This window comes from Thamnophis sirtalis, unplaced genomic scaffold, assembly GCF_051295495.1.
Source record: "Thamnophis sirtalis isolate CommonGarterSnake01/CBP01778 unplaced genomic scaffold, rThaSir2_p1.2 scaffold_6, whole genome shotgun sequence".
NCBI classification, from domain to species: domain Eukaryota; kingdom Metazoa; phylum Chordata; class Lepidosauria; order Squamata; family Natricidae; genus Thamnophis; species Thamnophis sirtalis.
Window position 1 is genome coordinate 68,319,408 of NW_028261386.1, and position 15,948 is coordinate 68,335,355.

At 40.7% G+C, this 15,948-nt stretch overlaps 3 protein-coding genes across 9 annotated transcripts in view; 1 reads left to right on the plus strand and 2 right to left on the minus strand.

Moving 5' to 3' along the window:
* Nucleotides 1–2,986, minus strand: part of TBCE (tubulin folding cofactor E) — a 32,798-nt gene extending 29,812 nt beyond the window's left edge. Inside the window, exons 1-2 of one of the 2 annotated variants that reach the window (XM_087718071.1) lie at nt 2,780–2,986; nt 1,476–1,610 (exon numbers count right to left, since the gene is read on the minus strand). In XM_087718071.1, the coding sequence (XP_087574197.1) occupies nt 1,476–1,575 (100 nt within the window). In that variant the 5' untranslated portion in view covers nt 1,576–1,610; nt 2,780–2,986. The remainder of the gene's footprint in view (nt 1–1,475; nt 1,611–2,779) is intronic. The other variant, XM_014052624.2, reaches the window with a different exon arrangement.
* A 4,774-nt stretch (nt 2,987–7,760) lies between these two features.
* On the minus strand, nt 7,761–15,821 carry GGPS1 (geranylgeranyl diphosphate synthase 1). 3 transcript variants are annotated; one of them, XM_087718080.1, is made up of 4 exons: nt 15,798–15,821; nt 11,432–11,536; nt 9,718–9,788; nt 7,761–8,739 (listed from the first exon to the last, which is right to left on the minus strand). In XM_087718080.1, exons 2-4 carry the CDS (start codon nt 11,499–11,501, stop codon nt 7,978–7,980), a joined length of 903 nt encoding a protein of 300 aa, XP_087574206.1. In that variant the 5' UTR covers nt 11,502–11,536; nt 15,798–15,821; the 3' UTR covers nt 7,761–7,977. The 3 variants fall into 3 exon arrangements, with proteins under 3 accessions (XP_087574206.1, XP_087574204.1, XP_087574205.1); XM_087718078.1 differs by lacking the exon at nt 15,798–15,821 and adding an exon at nt 14,376–14,502; XM_087718079.1 differs by lacking the exon at nt 15,798–15,821 and adding an exon at nt 14,189–14,485.
* The window catches only part of ARID4B (AT-rich interaction domain 4B), an 84,506-nt gene continuing 83,333 nt past the window's right edge, over nt 14,776–15,948 (plus strand). For 3 of the 4 annotated variants that reach the window (XR_015696989.1, XM_087718072.1, XM_087718075.1), the window contains exon 1: nt 15,078–15,148. Coding sequence is in view for 1 of the 4 variants with exons in the window: in XM_087718077.1 (XP_087574203.1) it covers nt 14,791–15,153 (363 nt within the window). In the remaining 3 variants the exon portion in view is untranslated. Of the gene's footprint in view, nt 15,154–15,948 lie in introns of all 4 variants that reach the window. The other variant, XM_087718077.1, reaches the window with a different exon arrangement.

A 15,948-nucleotide genomic window follows, 5' to 3' on the forward strand; every position in this document is an offset into this window, starting at 1 on the left:
AAGGAGAGGTTACGCCTTCGACCTCTACTATGTGGGGGGGTGTTATAGGGTTTGGGCTTTCTCTGCTCTTAACTTCTACAAGACGTTGCTGGGAGAGCTTACAACCTGATTATATATCTTCATCCCTGGTGAGTTATGCAATGCTGTGAATATCTTATCCTGGCATCTGGAGGCAGTGAGGGTCTGGGTGGGCAACAACAGGCTTTAGCTGAACCCCGGGAAGATAAATATATTTGTATTTTGGGGTCCACTGATTCCAAGATACCATCTTTGGATGGAATCACACTACTCCAGACAGACCCAGTGCACAATCTGAGAGCCCTTCTAGAGTCACAACTCCTGCCTGATGAACAGGTAACAAATAAAACTACAAGGGTCTTTGCACAGTTTTGTTTTGTGCACCAGCTATACCTGTTCCTGGATGAACAGGCCCTGCTTGCAGTCACTCATGCCCTGATCACCTTCAGATTGGACGATTGCAATGTGCTCCACATGAAGATGCCCTTGAAGCTTCAGCTAGTACAGAACACAGTAGTGCGGGCAGTTATGTGTGTTTCCTAGAACAGTGCATGCTACACCTCTAATCCATGAGCTGCATTGGTTTCCAGTTGGCATGTGAGTTCAATTCAAACTGCTGGTTTTAACATTTAAAGCACTTCATGCATAGGACTGGACTATCTGAGGGACTACCTCTTCCCACTTATGTAAGTCCACCCCATTAGACCTGACACAGTAGTCATGCTTAGGGTTTCATTGACTAGAGAGCTATATTTGATGAGTCTCAAGAGACATGTCTTCTCTCCCATGATGCCTCCCTTATCAAACACCCCACCCCACCCCGGGCCCATATTAGTTCAGGTTCAACTCTTGATATTCTGAAGAGCCATCAAGACTTGCCTGTGTTATTAGGCCTATAATTCGCAGGCAGAAAGACTTGCTTAGATAACTCCATTGTTAAAGTGGCTGTTTTTATCCTCTCTTAGCGTTTATTTTTGGCTTTTGCAATATGTACCAATATGATTTTTATATACGTTTTTAACATTTGTTGTTTTCATCTGATTATTGCACGCTGACCAAAGGTGCTGTTGATGAGATGGACTATTATATAAATTTAATTAATAATAATTTCTAGAAGGAATTCAAAGTAACCATTTTATTAGTAGCCCCCAAACTATGGAACATGCTGCCTCTACACATTCATTTGGCTTTACAAGCCCCTGCATTCTGGGAAACTTCCAAAACCATATCATTTCAACAAGCTTTTGGCTACTAATATGATTGTTAATGAACATCAATGTGACTTTTAAAAATTGATTATATTATGTCTTGTGAAATTTGATTGTTAGTGCCATTTTCTCCTTGTGACTGCTCAGAGTCTTGAAGCAACTGATAAATATTACAAAACAAATAAACAGTTAAATGATGTCACCCTTTTATTTTACAAAATACATATGATATAAAAATATTTTTTCTACCTGTTGTAGGAGGAACGTTACCAACATAAAGTACTGTTCCATATTCTCCATTACAGAGAATTCTTCGACCAACTGCATCAGAAGGAATGGTATCACTCATCAAGAGAGATGAGTTCAGGATATTTCTTTATGGATCTAGGGAAAGAATTAACAGTACTTTTGATATATTATGCTATTTATGAAATTAATCACATACAGTACATAACATCTAGGTTCAGACTGAGCAAGACACCTAGTCACTATGTACGTCACTAGCCATGCAGTTTTAGGGTATCAATACAAAAGTGGAGTGATATTACATTATTCTGGGATGTTATGGTTTTCCATTTAAAAGATCCTGCTTCTTTTCTAAATCCAAGAAAGGTCATCCATGTACTGCCACTACTGAGACAATAGTACATATACTTTACATCATCTACCTTAAGGAATTTAAACTGAAGGTGCCTAAAGAGCATATTAAAAGTTTAACAGCAAAATGAGTAAATCTAGTTATCAAATAATCATACAGTAATTTACAATGCAGTAATTCTTTGAAACTGGATAGTAATGCCTCTATCAATATTTGGATCTTTATAGGATACTATTCAACCCAGCCAGCTTACTGTCCCATATAGTAAGGACCAAGATGAGTTTGCTAAAATTAAGCTAAAATGCAATTTTACTATGAATAACACCACAGTGACACTGGCACTGATTTTGCTGAAGGTTTACTCCCCAATGTCTTGAACTGCAAGAAATTTGTCAAATACAGTATTAGCATTTCAAGAGCCAAAAAGCGGGCTTTGTGGGTGTGCAATACCCAAAATAATTTGTCTAACCCTATTCCCCCGCTCCAGACGACTACTTCAATGTTGAATCTTGCATTCTGTGGAAAAAAGAAATGATCTGAAGTTTTTCATACATAGACAACTAAAAGTCTATGCTGTGAGTGGCAGTTACCATGAAAACCATACATCCTGTTTTTAGAAATCCGAGCACCTTTAAAGAGGGAAAAAACCAAGCTTCCCATCCGATTGAAGGCGAATATAGGGATCCCAGGATAATGTTGCAGGATCCAATCTGAGTCGGTTAACGGGACCAGAGAGGTTTTGTCTTCCGAACTGTCGGATTCATGCTTGAACTTTTCCTCCTGTGGATTGTAAATACCACACTTAGATGAAATGGGCTCCAGTACGATTCCGAAAGCTCGCAGGAAAAACCTCTGGTGCCGGCGACCGACCCAAATTGGATCTTGCATCCCATCCTAGCTTACAGCCACCAGGAGAAAGAGCTAAGCTGCACATCGCTGAAAGCGGCGAACTCACAGCAACAAAGCGAAGGCTGAAAGGGGGCACGGAAAGTACCCGCCGCTCGACTAGAAGAGGCTCTGGAAGCGAAAGGAGAAAACAAGTAGAGCGAGATTCAGTAGCGCGGCGGCTTCAACCTACTGCGGCCTCCTCGGCTTCCGCCACTCCTCGGCCGCCTCACTCTACAACGCAAACCCCTCCCCTCCCGCCTAGACCGCTCCTCCGCCCGACTGAGGGATAATGCGCCACCGGCGCTTGTTGGCGCAGGCGCGAGCTCCTCCCCTCCTCCCTCTTCGAGAAAGCCCTCTTCGTCTCTCTCTCTCTCTCCCTCTCCCCCCTTTCTCATTCTCCTCTTCGTCCTCGCGAGGCATCTCGGGAGCTGTAGTAACGGCGAAGAAAAATTCCCTCATAGACTGCGGCAAATGGGCGGGACAAAACCATGCTACCCAGAAGGCGCTACGAATCCGAGTCTCTGTTTCCATAGAACTGGAGTGGGAATTACATCAGCGTTTCTGAGGCAGCGGCTAATGGCGACGGCGAGTAGGCGGGCAGGTGGGCCAATGCGAAGCAGGCAAGGCGGGCAGAGGGCGGGCGTCGATGCGTCAATCAGGCATCGGATCGGGGGAGGGGACGGAACAGCTTGGAGCTGAGCCGCTGCTGTCGCCGTCGCCACCGGGGTTCGGACGGGAGGGAGAAGCCTTCTCTGGGCGAGCCCTGCCTGCCCCAGAGCCAGGCCGGCGATCGCTGGAGGGACGGAGGTGGGAGCGGGGGCCGGGCGATTGGGCCCGGCGTCGAGAGGAGGTTCCGTCCTCCTTTCCCCCCCTCCCCCGGCAGGTTTGGGGGGACCAGCGAGCGGGCGACAGCCGTGGAACAAAAGGTAACGTTGCCCCGGGGAAGAGGCTGCGGGGCCCCGGCCCTGGGCGATTCGCCGAGCTCCCCGGGGAAGGCCGAAGTCCTTCGGCAGGGAGATCGGAGAAGGAGCGGGCGAGCGACTCGCCTTTGGGATTGTTGTTTTTCTGCTGGTTGAGGCGGCGGCGGCGGCTGCGCTGGTGGCTTCAGCTTCCCGGGAAGCGGGACCTCCGAGTGTGGGAGGAGGAAGCGGGGAGTCCCGCGGCCGATTTCGGAGGGAGGCGCTCCCCATCGCCGCCCCCGAGCGTCGCTTCTCCGGCTCCCCGACTAGCTCGCCTGGAGCCCGGAGCTGCGGCTGTTGCTGAAACTCCGACCGCGGAGTCAGCCCGGGGGAGGGGAGGGAATCTGTGGGGAGAGCGAAGAGGGGCCAGTTTGCGGGGATGGAAAGAGCTGAAAACCCTTTTCTAGTGGTACGGCTAATATGATTCCTTTTGGACTTTATTTTGTTGATGTGACCGTCGTGTTAGGTTTCTCCTGTACCCAAATGAATATTCTGTACGTGCCGAACGTTTCAGCACCAACTTGAAATTTATGCAGTATTTCTGACAGATCCCTAGGATGGCTGCAGAAGTATGCAAGAACATAATATGCCCAATAGTTCATTACTGTTTAGTCAAAATCATTTTGGTAAACTCTTCCTTTGGTATATACTTTGGGTTGTCCTTGACTTACAACCATTCATTTAGTGACCATTTGAAGTTACAACAGCACTCAAAAAGTGATTTATGACTGTTTTTTACACCACAGTTGTAGCCTCTCTGTGATCAAGTGATTAATATTCAGATACTTGGTCACTAGTTCACACTATGCATGGCAACTGGGGGTCACATAATCCATCTTTTTATGCTTTCTGTCAAGCAAAGTCAACGGAGAAGCCAGATTCACTTAACAACCATGTTACTAACTTAACTCCAGGAACAGAAATTTTGGGGTCAATGGTGGTTGTAAGTCAAGAACTAAAACTATTGTATCGTAGTAGTTTACTAAGACTTTAGGATCTAATTTCAAGTAATTTTAAGATGAGAAAATAATTATCAAGACCAGAATATTATGCAATGTAGTGAATAAAAACTAATATAAGTTTTAAATAATAAGGTACTATATGGGGAAATTCTTGGTCCACAAAACAAACTTTTGCATTTCTGTCCAGAAAAGTATTCATTTGGCTAACAATTTAAATCAGCATGAGCTAATTAACAGGAAAGTTTTTTCTAGATAGTTTTTATTATCCTGGGACAGGTATTCTAAAACAAAAACTTTTAAAAGCCGATAAATATTGAACACTTGAAAGCTGTAGTTTTTTACAATTAAAACAGGTGTTTATGACTTTCACAGTATGCTTTAATTTACCCACCAAATATTTCAAGAATGTACTATTTGTAAAATCATCATGGTCTCAAACTCATTTCCAACAAATGTTACGGCTTACATTTAAATACTTTGGGTATTTTCCAATGACATGCTGCACTGATTATTATATTTAATGTGCTTACTGCTTAATAAAATGTTCAGATTTTTAAAAAAATCTAGAATTAGTAATGATGCATAAAGCCATAAATCTTCAGAGCAAATTTGGGAGGCATTCAGTGTGGAATTTAAGTTAGGTACTGGCAAACCACCAAACTCAATGCAATTAATAAAGGGGACAAACAAAACCTGACACCTGCCTACTGCAGATCTCAGCTGGCTTAATTAGGACCAATACTTTTGCACTTGAAGTGTTTCTTACTTTTTCTGCTAATTGAAAAAGGAGGACATCTATTTATGGAAATAACACATGTCTTCATGAGTTAGTTACTTCCCAGCTCATGAAATACTGTTTCTTCTTTCCACAGTATAGTAGGCTGGAATTTCAAGAAACCAGTCACTCTTAAGCTTGTCTTTGTCTCTCAGGAATATTGGCCAGCTATATTTCTGGAATTGAATTATTAAGACTGATGAGTTGAAAAGGATCAACACTCCATTAAATGTAGGAACTATCTTTAGGGATAGAGGACATTTGAATTTTAGGATTACAGTATGTTCAACTATTTGACCTTGGTATTGTTTTAGGAATGTCTCAGAATGGTAAGGACAATGAGCATTATTTCCAGCCATGAATCACTTCATCATTATCAATATTTGGGTAGAGGATTAATGCTACAATATCACCAAAGTGATACTGGATGCTTTTGTTTGAGATTTCCCCATGCTTTTTGGTAAATAACATTTTATTTTGTAATAAATTACTATACTACTGCCATTCTGCAATGTTATTGAAGAGGAAGGATAGCTCTAAGTTGCCCACACCCACATTTCTGCCTAAGGCGGAGAGTGAGAGAGAGAGAGAGTGGTATAAAATTATTTGATTTTCAGGCTGAAATACATGCTAATTATGAAGGCTCTGCAATGCTTCGAATTTATAACAGATCCTTTGGGTGTGAATATACATTCTGTGGCTACATTTTTTCCAGGATCATATAGTAAAAGCATGATATTGGGAGAAGATGCATGTATTTTAAAGAATTATAGAGTGATGCTGTTTCTGCTCTGAATTTTGGAACTGAATCTGTAATTATATTACTGGCTGTGTTAATTATAAAAAGTGTTTTCATTCTGCAAAAATCGCTAATATTTAACCATTTTTATTGATTTGTATAAATACCTGACTTTTATATTAGCTTTTTTATTTTTAAAATATGCAGTTTACTTAAACATTTGTATCAAGTATATTTTTTACATATGTGTGGCAGTATCAGCCAATTTGTAGTATCAAGAGTGAGCAAAATCCAAACTTAGCTAATCTGAAGTGCGGCAAATGAGACTCCAAATAGAGGTGGCATACATGTAATATGTTATATTGATAAACCCACAAAAATTAACATCAAAGATGGTAGTAAAATATTATCGCCTTCAGCTAATGGAATTATGTATTTTAATACATATTGTCTGCCTATGTTATTTATATTATAAAGCTATCCTACAGAACCTCTATAAGTCAGATTTATCAGTTGAAACTATCTTGTCTTGGGGGTGTGTGGGGATAATTGATTAGTTACTTTTTTTTTCTTTGCAGTTATTATTTTTGCCCTGGAAGTGAGATTCTAGGTCACCTCATGGCTGCTGCTGTGTTGCAATATTTTCAGGAAAGGCTTATTTTCAGGGGAGAGATTATTTTAGCGCATGGGCTCAAAAGGCCACTGAGGCTTATTATACGGGGAGGTCTTATTTTGGGGGAAACAGGATACATTTTCAGAGTGCAAAGGAAAATTAATATCCATTTATTTCATTTGCCAATGGTATTACAAATAGTCCTCCTACAATTGAGACTGGCAACTCCATCACTAAAACATGGTTGTAAAATGAAATGTGATGTGATTGTGCCAACTTATGACATCAGTTCCAGCTGCAGTCATTGAATGAATTACCTACAATCAATAAGTTAATATCAAGTGGCCATGACCAGCAACTCCCAGACCCCTCCCCCCAATTTATTTGCTTGTTGGAAGTTGGCTGTAAAGGTCACAAATAGTGATCATATGATTGAGAAATTCTGCAAACACAGGGTGGATTTGAATCACTAGTAAAATGGCTTGATTTATACAGCCTCATACTACATAACTAAACTCCATTTCATGCTGAATAAACTAAATTAATAATGTATCTTAAATAGAAAACTGTCTTTACATTTTTACTCCAAAATCATTTTATTAAAATAAATTTAATCAAAAACAAAAACTCCAATTTAAATAAAAAAAACCCATTGTTTTATTTTTAAAAAACAATTTTTATCCACCCTATCAGAAACCATCATAAATGCACATTGCCAAGCAACCAAGTCATGATCACAGGGATGCTGTGACAGTTTTGAGGACAGGGTGTAAAACTCCTTTTTCAGTACCATCATAATTTTGAATGGCTGCTAAACAAGTGATCAGTAAATGAGGACTACCTGTACAGCAGTTGGAACTCTTGTCAAAAGCCTTCAATGTAGCATTGTGGTTTTGGGGTACTACCATCTTTTACCCCTTTGGTCATATTGTGTTAATTTTTGATATGTCATACAATCAGAATTAAGTCATAAAAGGGATTAGAAATAAAAATCATTGAAGAGATTTTGAAGCTATTTTAATTGACTTTTGTCACATGATTTTGTATAAGCAACTGAAAATTGAAATTTTGAAGTAATATACTATATACACAAATCTCCAGTTACTCTTTATGATCAGTTTCAGCACAATTCATATGAACAATTAGATACTGTAAAACAAATCTAACTTTTCTTGATCCTTTAAAAATCAACTGCAGAAATATTCAATTCATAACTGTTAGTTTTCACTGTCTTTGAACATTTTGCTTAAATATTTAATTAATGCTGTAAGTTCAGGGTTGTCCCCAAGCAATCCAATTTGTTTATAAGCTTCAGACTCAAGTTCTTCTAGTGTTTTCCTGGTATATTCAAAGGATCCCACATTCTCAAGGTAATGTACACAGTATTTTTTTATATCCACATTTTCAGTTCTCTGCCGCAGAATATTTTGAACCTGTGTGCTCTCTGGCCTGGACCATATTGCATGAATAGTTGGGAACGAGAACTTTCCTTCAGTTAGGTCTTCACAAAAGCTTTTGTTTTCACTATATTCTTTGGAGTGTAAATTTGCATAATCATCTCTAATTTGAAAGAAGAGCCCAAGAGTGTTAAGGAGTGGTTTCAGATCATTTTTATAATTTGAAAATAACTGCATAAGGCCCACGGCTAGTCCAAAAAGGCCACCTGTCTTTTGCAGAACCATGGCTTTATATTCTTCTTCTGTAGGACAGGTATATGTATCTCTCCAGTAAATATCCAGGCCTTGCCCCTTATGGAGTTCAAGTAATTGACTGGTGAATACTTTTACAGCATCTGGATGATCAAGCGTTAAAACCTTTTGTAGACCAAGGAAATATACAAAGTTTGCACAGTTTATCACATACGGTATTCCATAAATGCTGTGGGCCACTGGAAAACCACGTCGTAGCTTTGAATTGTCTTCTATGTCATCTATAAGCAAACTTGCATTGTGCAACATTTCTGTAACTTCAATTATGATCTATTAAAAAAGACAAAATAAACTTTTATATTGCTGTTATTCTTCTATATTTAGATTCCCTGATTATTTCTATTTTCATTTCTTGCAATATGTTAATTCTCTCTGCTAATTAGTTTCTCAATTCCATCTTACTGACTATTATTCTCACTGGGACTACACACTCCTATTGTCTGTGTTTCTATATATTTGTTTGTATAAAGAGGCTTTTTTAGTATGAACAAACTTACACAATATAATTAGTGACAGATAACCTTTATATGCACACAATAACTCACACATGAAATGATATGCTGTGTGTGTGTGTGCGTATGTATATATGTGTATACACACACACATACAGACACACACCAAACATAATACACCTGACTACAGAATTAATATTTATGATATTACAACACACACACACACAAAGTCTTAATGATTAAAGTATTCAAAATGTGTGAAAACAGCAATCAAGAAATGAATGCTTTGGCATGGCATGCTAACCAAGTTATTTGTGCTCTTCATCAACCCTCTTTCATCATATTACAGCAGAAATATATTTGATGTGATGCAAATAAATAGTTTTCTCATGCCCATATATCATACCCATATATTTGGGGGACAAATAGGCTGTGATATGTGTGGAAAACTGTCTTTCTCATTGCATAGTACAAATTAGAGTGCAAAGTAGGGGATTTGTTTCAAGAGATCTTTGGCCCTGATGAACAAATATATCCAACATTTATCAAGTAGTCCTCACTCATTTAGGTATCACATTAAGCGCACAAAATAAAAATGTTTGGAAAGCTCAAACTGCTCTTTTCCTTGCAAACAACGTTTTGTTGCAGTATATCACAATCTGAAGCAGTTGCACAGAGCACAATACCTTGCCACCAGAGGTTAACATGCTACACTACTGCAATAACTTTAGTTTATATTTCCCTTTGCTATGTTTAAAACTATTATCTGTTAATCAATTTAACTTATACAACTCACCTGTAGTTTGTCTTCTGGAACATTCAACCAGTGATTAAAGGCTTGGGAAAGTTTAGTTCTGACCTGTTTACCTATGATTTTAAAAAGTACATAGATAACACTATACATTTTCATTCTACATAGGCTTAGGCAGATGAACTACCAGTTTATTTACAAACCACACCTTATTTTGTGAATCATCACCATTGGCCTTTGTTCACTCAGCAGAACTTTACACAAGACAGCTGCAATTCTTAATACTAGGCAAAGAATTGTAATTAGCATATTTCATAAATGTAATATTGGTATACTATTTCCTATTATTAACTCCAAAACACTGCTACCAGAAAGCTGAAATTGGACTCTCTATTTGGGCTTTTTAAAAAGGAAATGTGCATGGTACTGAGCTTTAATATCTGGAACTTTCCAGAAGGATGGACAGGGAATTTTTTTTTCCTATACCAGGTTTAACATTCATAAAGAGTAATTTTTGTTAGGACAAACTCAAAAGTCAAACTAAGCTTTTAAAAATTTTAGAGCTTTTAGAGGATGCTACAAAAAGCAGATAGGAGAGAAAAATCTGATTTCATATAGAAATCTGTAAAACTACAATTAAAATAGACAGATTTTAAACAGTTAACCATCATTCTTACATCTTGTCGACTAAAAAAAATTAAGATCTTAAAAGCAAACTGATTAACATCTGAGTTAACTCTTTTTTTCCACATCTTTATATCCTTGGGGCTTGTCTTGGTAAAAAAGTGCACACACCAAAAGAGCAATTTCAATCCCTGGCTGCTTCCTTCATCTATTTCTTTTGTTTGGTAGATAATAAAATTAAAGTCTATATATTCAATGATAAATGCAATTATATTATGGCTTTGATAATGATGTGTGTATCAAGCTATTAGCTAATAACCATATTAAAGATTAAAATTATATTCATATGATATTAGCTCTATCCTAAACATGAAATTTTCTCTTATTTTGCTACGTAATAGACAAAATATGTAAATTAAAAGTTTAAATTCCAGTTTTAAAAACACTTTTTGAATCACCTTTCTCTCTCCAAATACATATACACACACAGTGATGTCACTGATTTTAAGTGAAAGAGTAGCATGTATCCCATAATATTTTAAATAATTGAGATTGGTATTTACTCCATAATCTTGACTTTAATATAGGTTTATGCAAAACACAATGGGTGGATTTACATATTCCACTAAGCCATAGTTTATTAACAAAATACAACTTGCATGGTTTATACATCTTAAATGAAAAACATTTCGTATTAGGCTAGGTTCATAAAATGCACAAAGCAGATTAATGTTTTCTTACCATACGTAAGTGTTCTGAATTTTTTAAAACTGCTATTTTATCCCATGTTTGTTGCTATCACTTAACCCAGAAATTTGTCTATATTTGACTGAAAAAAATTAATGATTCAACCAGTATTAATTTGCTCATCTGCAAGACAGATTAATTTGCTCAAATCATTGTTAAAATAAATCTTAGTTTATATTTTAAGAGGTATATCATTGCAGAACAAGGTGATGTAAATTGAAAACAGAAGACTATAAAATGAAAATTAGATACCAATGGCAACAAAGTGAAAGCTAATTTGGGGACTAAATGAAAAATGCATAGCTCACAGACTCAAGATATTGCTATGGTTATCCCAATTTATATATTACTTTCATACATCACTATAATTCAAACAATAATATATTACCAGGGAGCTGAAGCAGATAGTTGTATGGCTCTAAAAGAATTCTCTTGGATGAATCTTCTAGTTCTTCCATTTTAAAAATGTGTTTTCCAAACAGTGCCTTATAGTCTGAGAAAGAAAGAAAGAAAGAAAGAAAGAAAGAAAGAAAGAAAGAAAGAAAGAAAGAAGAAACAGTCTTAAAGTATTACTGTAGTAATAACATATGATGTAGGCGGGAGAAACAACAGGAAATGTCATACTGTGCCAGTGTAGAAGTGGCAGGTACTTCTTTAAAGTATTTATGAAGTCATTTCAAGTAACTTAAATACACTTTAAATACACTATTCAAGATCAGCCAATCATCATATTACTCAGAAAATATTACAATGAATTTTTTATGAGCATGTACCTATTTATAAACAAATAAGCCTAATAATAATAATAATAATGCCTCATCTGAAGTACTGCATATGGGACACTTAACATTCTCAAATATTTAATAGAGTTCTTGTTTGAGCGTTATCTCTTTTTTCCTTCTCTCTGAAGGTTTTTTACTGCACTGCAGCTGATATGCACTAAAACAATTTATCTCAGGCAATTTAAATACAGAATCTGCAGCCATAATATGGCCTGTGCCAATGACACTGTTGAGTGTCTAACATTTAACTAATTGTTTCCTAGAAGATAACTTCTAATTTCTCAATAGTTTAAATTTTATATACAATAAAGATAATAGTATACACTACTGCAGCATTTTAACTCTAATAAAATGACCAGATTAATAATCTACTCTAAATTCACAAAACATCAAAATCCATGTATGAAAACCTGAACTGATAAAGCCTCAACTTATATTAATGCACACTAAACTAAATAGGGGCCTGTTGTGGCCCAGCAGGATCCGGTTGAGCTGCTGATGGACTCGGATAGCGAGGAACTATATGAGTCTGCCATGGAAGATGTGGAGGACCCTGGGCAGAGTTCAGACTCAGAGCAGGGACCAGAGAGGATGGTTGGCCACCAGGAGGTGCCTGAGGCATGGAGCAGTGGGGAGGATCAGAGGCAGTTTGTCCCTGATGCTAGATTGAGAAGGGCTGAGAAACGGAAGCAGCAACTCTGTAGGCAGACTCACAGAAGATGATTAAGCACAAGTGGTTGTTGATTGGCCCCTCCCAAGAGAGGTTATAGGTGAGGCATTGGGAGAGGACATTTGCAGGAAACAACAGCCAAAGGATTCGTTATCCCAGTAATTGAACAGTGGCAAACAGCCAAGCCTGTGTTCTGGTGTATTCACAGGCCAGGGGGTCAGAACAGTGGCCTAATATGGAATTCACAAAAATCTTGTAAGCCAAAATTAAGTGAACTATAAATTAACACGATGAGCTCAATACAAGGGTGGGGCTGCACATTTGCCAATGTCCTTTTTATGAAGTAATTGTGGCTTGAGAAATTTCAGCAGGATTTGAACTGTAGTTCTTCATGGAATAGTGAACTTGATTGAGCTCTCAAAAACAAAACTATCAAACAGCAAAAGGAAGAGGTGCACTTACATACAATACTGTATTGTTCCCTGTAGTCATTGGGAGTCAAATGGAAGCTATAGTGCAGGTAGTCCTCGACTTACAACAGTCCATTTAGAAACCATTCAAAGTTACAATGGCACTGAAAAAAGTGACTTATTTTCACACTTAAGACAATTGCAGCATCACCATGATCACATGATCAAAATTTGGATGCTTGGCAACTGACTCATTTTTATGATGGTTCAGTGTCCCAGTGATATGCAATCACCTTTTGCTACCTTCTGACAAGCAAAGTCAACTAGGAACCTACATTCATTTAATGATCCTGTTGCTGACTTCACTGTAGTGATTCACTTAACTATAGAAACAAAGATTGTAAAATGGGACAAAATCACTTAACTAAATCACTTTAGTTTTGCTTATCAATACAATTTTTGGGCTCAGTTGTGGTGGAAAGCTAGGACTATTAGTATTGTATTTTCAAAGCTCCATGGTTTGTGAATGTTATTTTAAAACTTATACCACAAACTCCACACTGGCTTGTGTAATGAAACAGTATCAATTTAATTTATTAAAATACTTACATCTTAAATAAATTTGACATTGACTACTGAAAAAAAATTTCAAGCTTAAGAATTTGGCAGTACATGGTTAATTAAAGTACTTAACCCTACTATATCTTCCTGTCTACTGTCTTTATAATTAACAAAAACTTTGGACAAAATACAGACCTACCTAATTTTAACCCTTTCACAATGAAGATTTGAACTTGTTTTCTTAGGCATCTTTATCTTACAATTTAGAAATGTGAAAGCAAGACATAATTCGATAATGTACTTAACTAAGAATATTATATCAATATAGCTCAAAATACTCTTTAGAAACTGAATAAAAACGCAAAAGATATTAATATTTTAACTGGAGTTGCTCCTGCCAGTAGGAAATAACGAGACTTTGTACTTAAAAGAAAATCCACAAAATAGATCCTCGTTTTTTTCTTTACCCTAAATAATCAATACTTCGAACTGAACAATAAAAATGCTTACACCTCCTCCAACATCTATGAAACAATCAAACTGGCAAAGGAAGAGGCAAAAAAGCTCTTAAGTTACATTAAGAGAGAACAGCCTCTCAAGCCCCGGAAGCCGGCAGTCATATTTGCACAGAAGAGCCGGCCCCCTTTTTCTGCAAGCTCAAGCGAAAACACCGAAAGAGAAAGAGCAGGCAAGCGAGCGCGCCCCCCCCCCCTGCTGTTTACCACGGGGCGACTTCTCTCTCGTAAAGGACCGCCGGCCTTTTCAACTGAAGCGACAGGAGACTTGACAACAAATAGAGGGGGGGGGGGAGATCTACTGCTTCTCCCGCCGCTCGACTATTAGAGGCTCTCGAAGGGAAAGGAGAAAACAAGTAGAGCGAGATTCAGCGGCGCGACGGCTTCAACATACCGCGGCCTCCTCGGCTTCCTCACCGGCTTCAGCCACTCCTCGGCCCGCCTCATTCTAGTAGCGAGAAGCGCAAACCCCTCCCCTCCCGCCTAGACTGCTCCTCCGCCCGATGGAGGGAAAATGCGCCACCGGCGCTTGTTGGCGCAGGCGCGAGCTCCTCCCCTCCTCCCGCTTCGAGAAAGCCCTCTTCGTGTTTCTCTCTCTCTCTCTCTCTCTCCCCCTCCATTTTCTCATTCTCCTCTCCGTCCTCGCGAGGCATCTCGGGAGCTGTAGTAACGGCGAAGAAAAATTCCCTCATAGACTGCGGCAAATGGGCGGGACAAAACCATGCTACCCAGAAGGCGCTACGAATCCGAGTCTCTGTTTCCATAGAACTGGAGTGGGAATTACATCAGCGTTTCTGAGGCAGCGGCTAATGGCGACGGCGAGTAGGCGGGCCAGTGGGGCGGCGGGCCAATGCGAAGCAGGCAAGGCGGGCAGAGGGCGGGCGTCGATGCGTCAATCAGGCATCGGATCGGGGGAGGGGACGGAACAGCTTGGAGCTGAGCCGCTGCTGTCGCCGTCGCCACCGGGGTTCGGACGGGAGGGAGAAGCCTTCTCTGGGCGAGCCCTGCCTGCCCCAGAGCCAGGCCGGCGATCGCTGGAGGGACGGAGGTGGGAGCGGGGGCCGGGCGATTGGGCCCGGCGTCGAGAGGAGGTTCCGTCCTCCTTTCCCCCCCTCCCCCGGCAGGTTTGGGGGGACCAGCGAGCGGGCGACAGCCGTGGAACAAAAGGTAACGTTGCCCCGGGGAAGAGGCTGCGGGGCCCCGGCCCTGGGCGATTCGCCGAGCTCCCCGGGGAAGGCCGAAGCCCTTCGGCAGGGAGATCGGAGAAGGAGCGGGCGAGCGACTCGCCTTTGGGATTGTTGTTTTTCTGCTGGTTGAGGCGGCGGCGGCGGCTGTGCTGGTGGCTTCAGCTTCCCGGGAAGCGGGACCTCCGAGTGTGGGAGGAGGAAGCGGGGAGTCCCGCGGCCGGCTTCGGAGGGAGGCGCTCCCCATCGCCGCCCCCGAGCGTCGCTTCTCCGGCTCCCCGACTAGCTCGCCTGGAGCCCGGAGCTGCCGCTGTTGCTGAAACTCCGACCGCGGAGTCAGCCCGGGGGAGGGGAGGGAATCTGTGGGGAGAGCGAAGAGGGGCCAGTTTGCGGGAAACAGCCGGGAGCCGCGGCTGTGGACGCGGGATGCAGCGAGGGGGACGCGGAGAAGGAGGAGGGCAAGCTTTATCGAGCCCCCCTCCCCATCCCCGCTTCTTGTCCCTAGTACAATGAAGAAACCTCCCCTCCCGCAGGGAAGTCTGTTTGTGTGTGTGTGTGTGTGTTCGTTCCTGTGTGCGCGCGCGCCTGGGCGAAAAAGCACCTCAGTCCGGACTGGACACCTCTTGACCTACCTCTCTTTCCCCCTTACTTAGCCCCAGTTTCTTCGGGTGGAATAGAAACTGCTCCCCGTCAGCCTACGATGAAGAGCTCGTGCCCTCTGTGGCGGTGCCCGGAGAGTCGCTTGCACGGAGGGAAGCGGAGGGAGGGAGGGGGGGTTGTTAA

Coding starts and splice junctions, on each gene's coding strand:
- GGPS1 (XM_087718080.1), bottom strand. CDS start 11,501: ATGGAAGAACTAGAAGATTCATCCAAGAGAATTCTTTTAGAGCCATAC. Junction 9,789..11,431: donor CTATCTGCTTCAGCTCCCTG/GTAATATATTAT, acceptor TTAAAATCATAG/GTAAACAGGTCAGAACTAAA. Junction 8,740..9,717: donor TTCCAGAAGACAAACTACAG/GTGAGTTGTATA, acceptor CTTTTTTAATAG/ATCATAATTGAAGTTACAGA.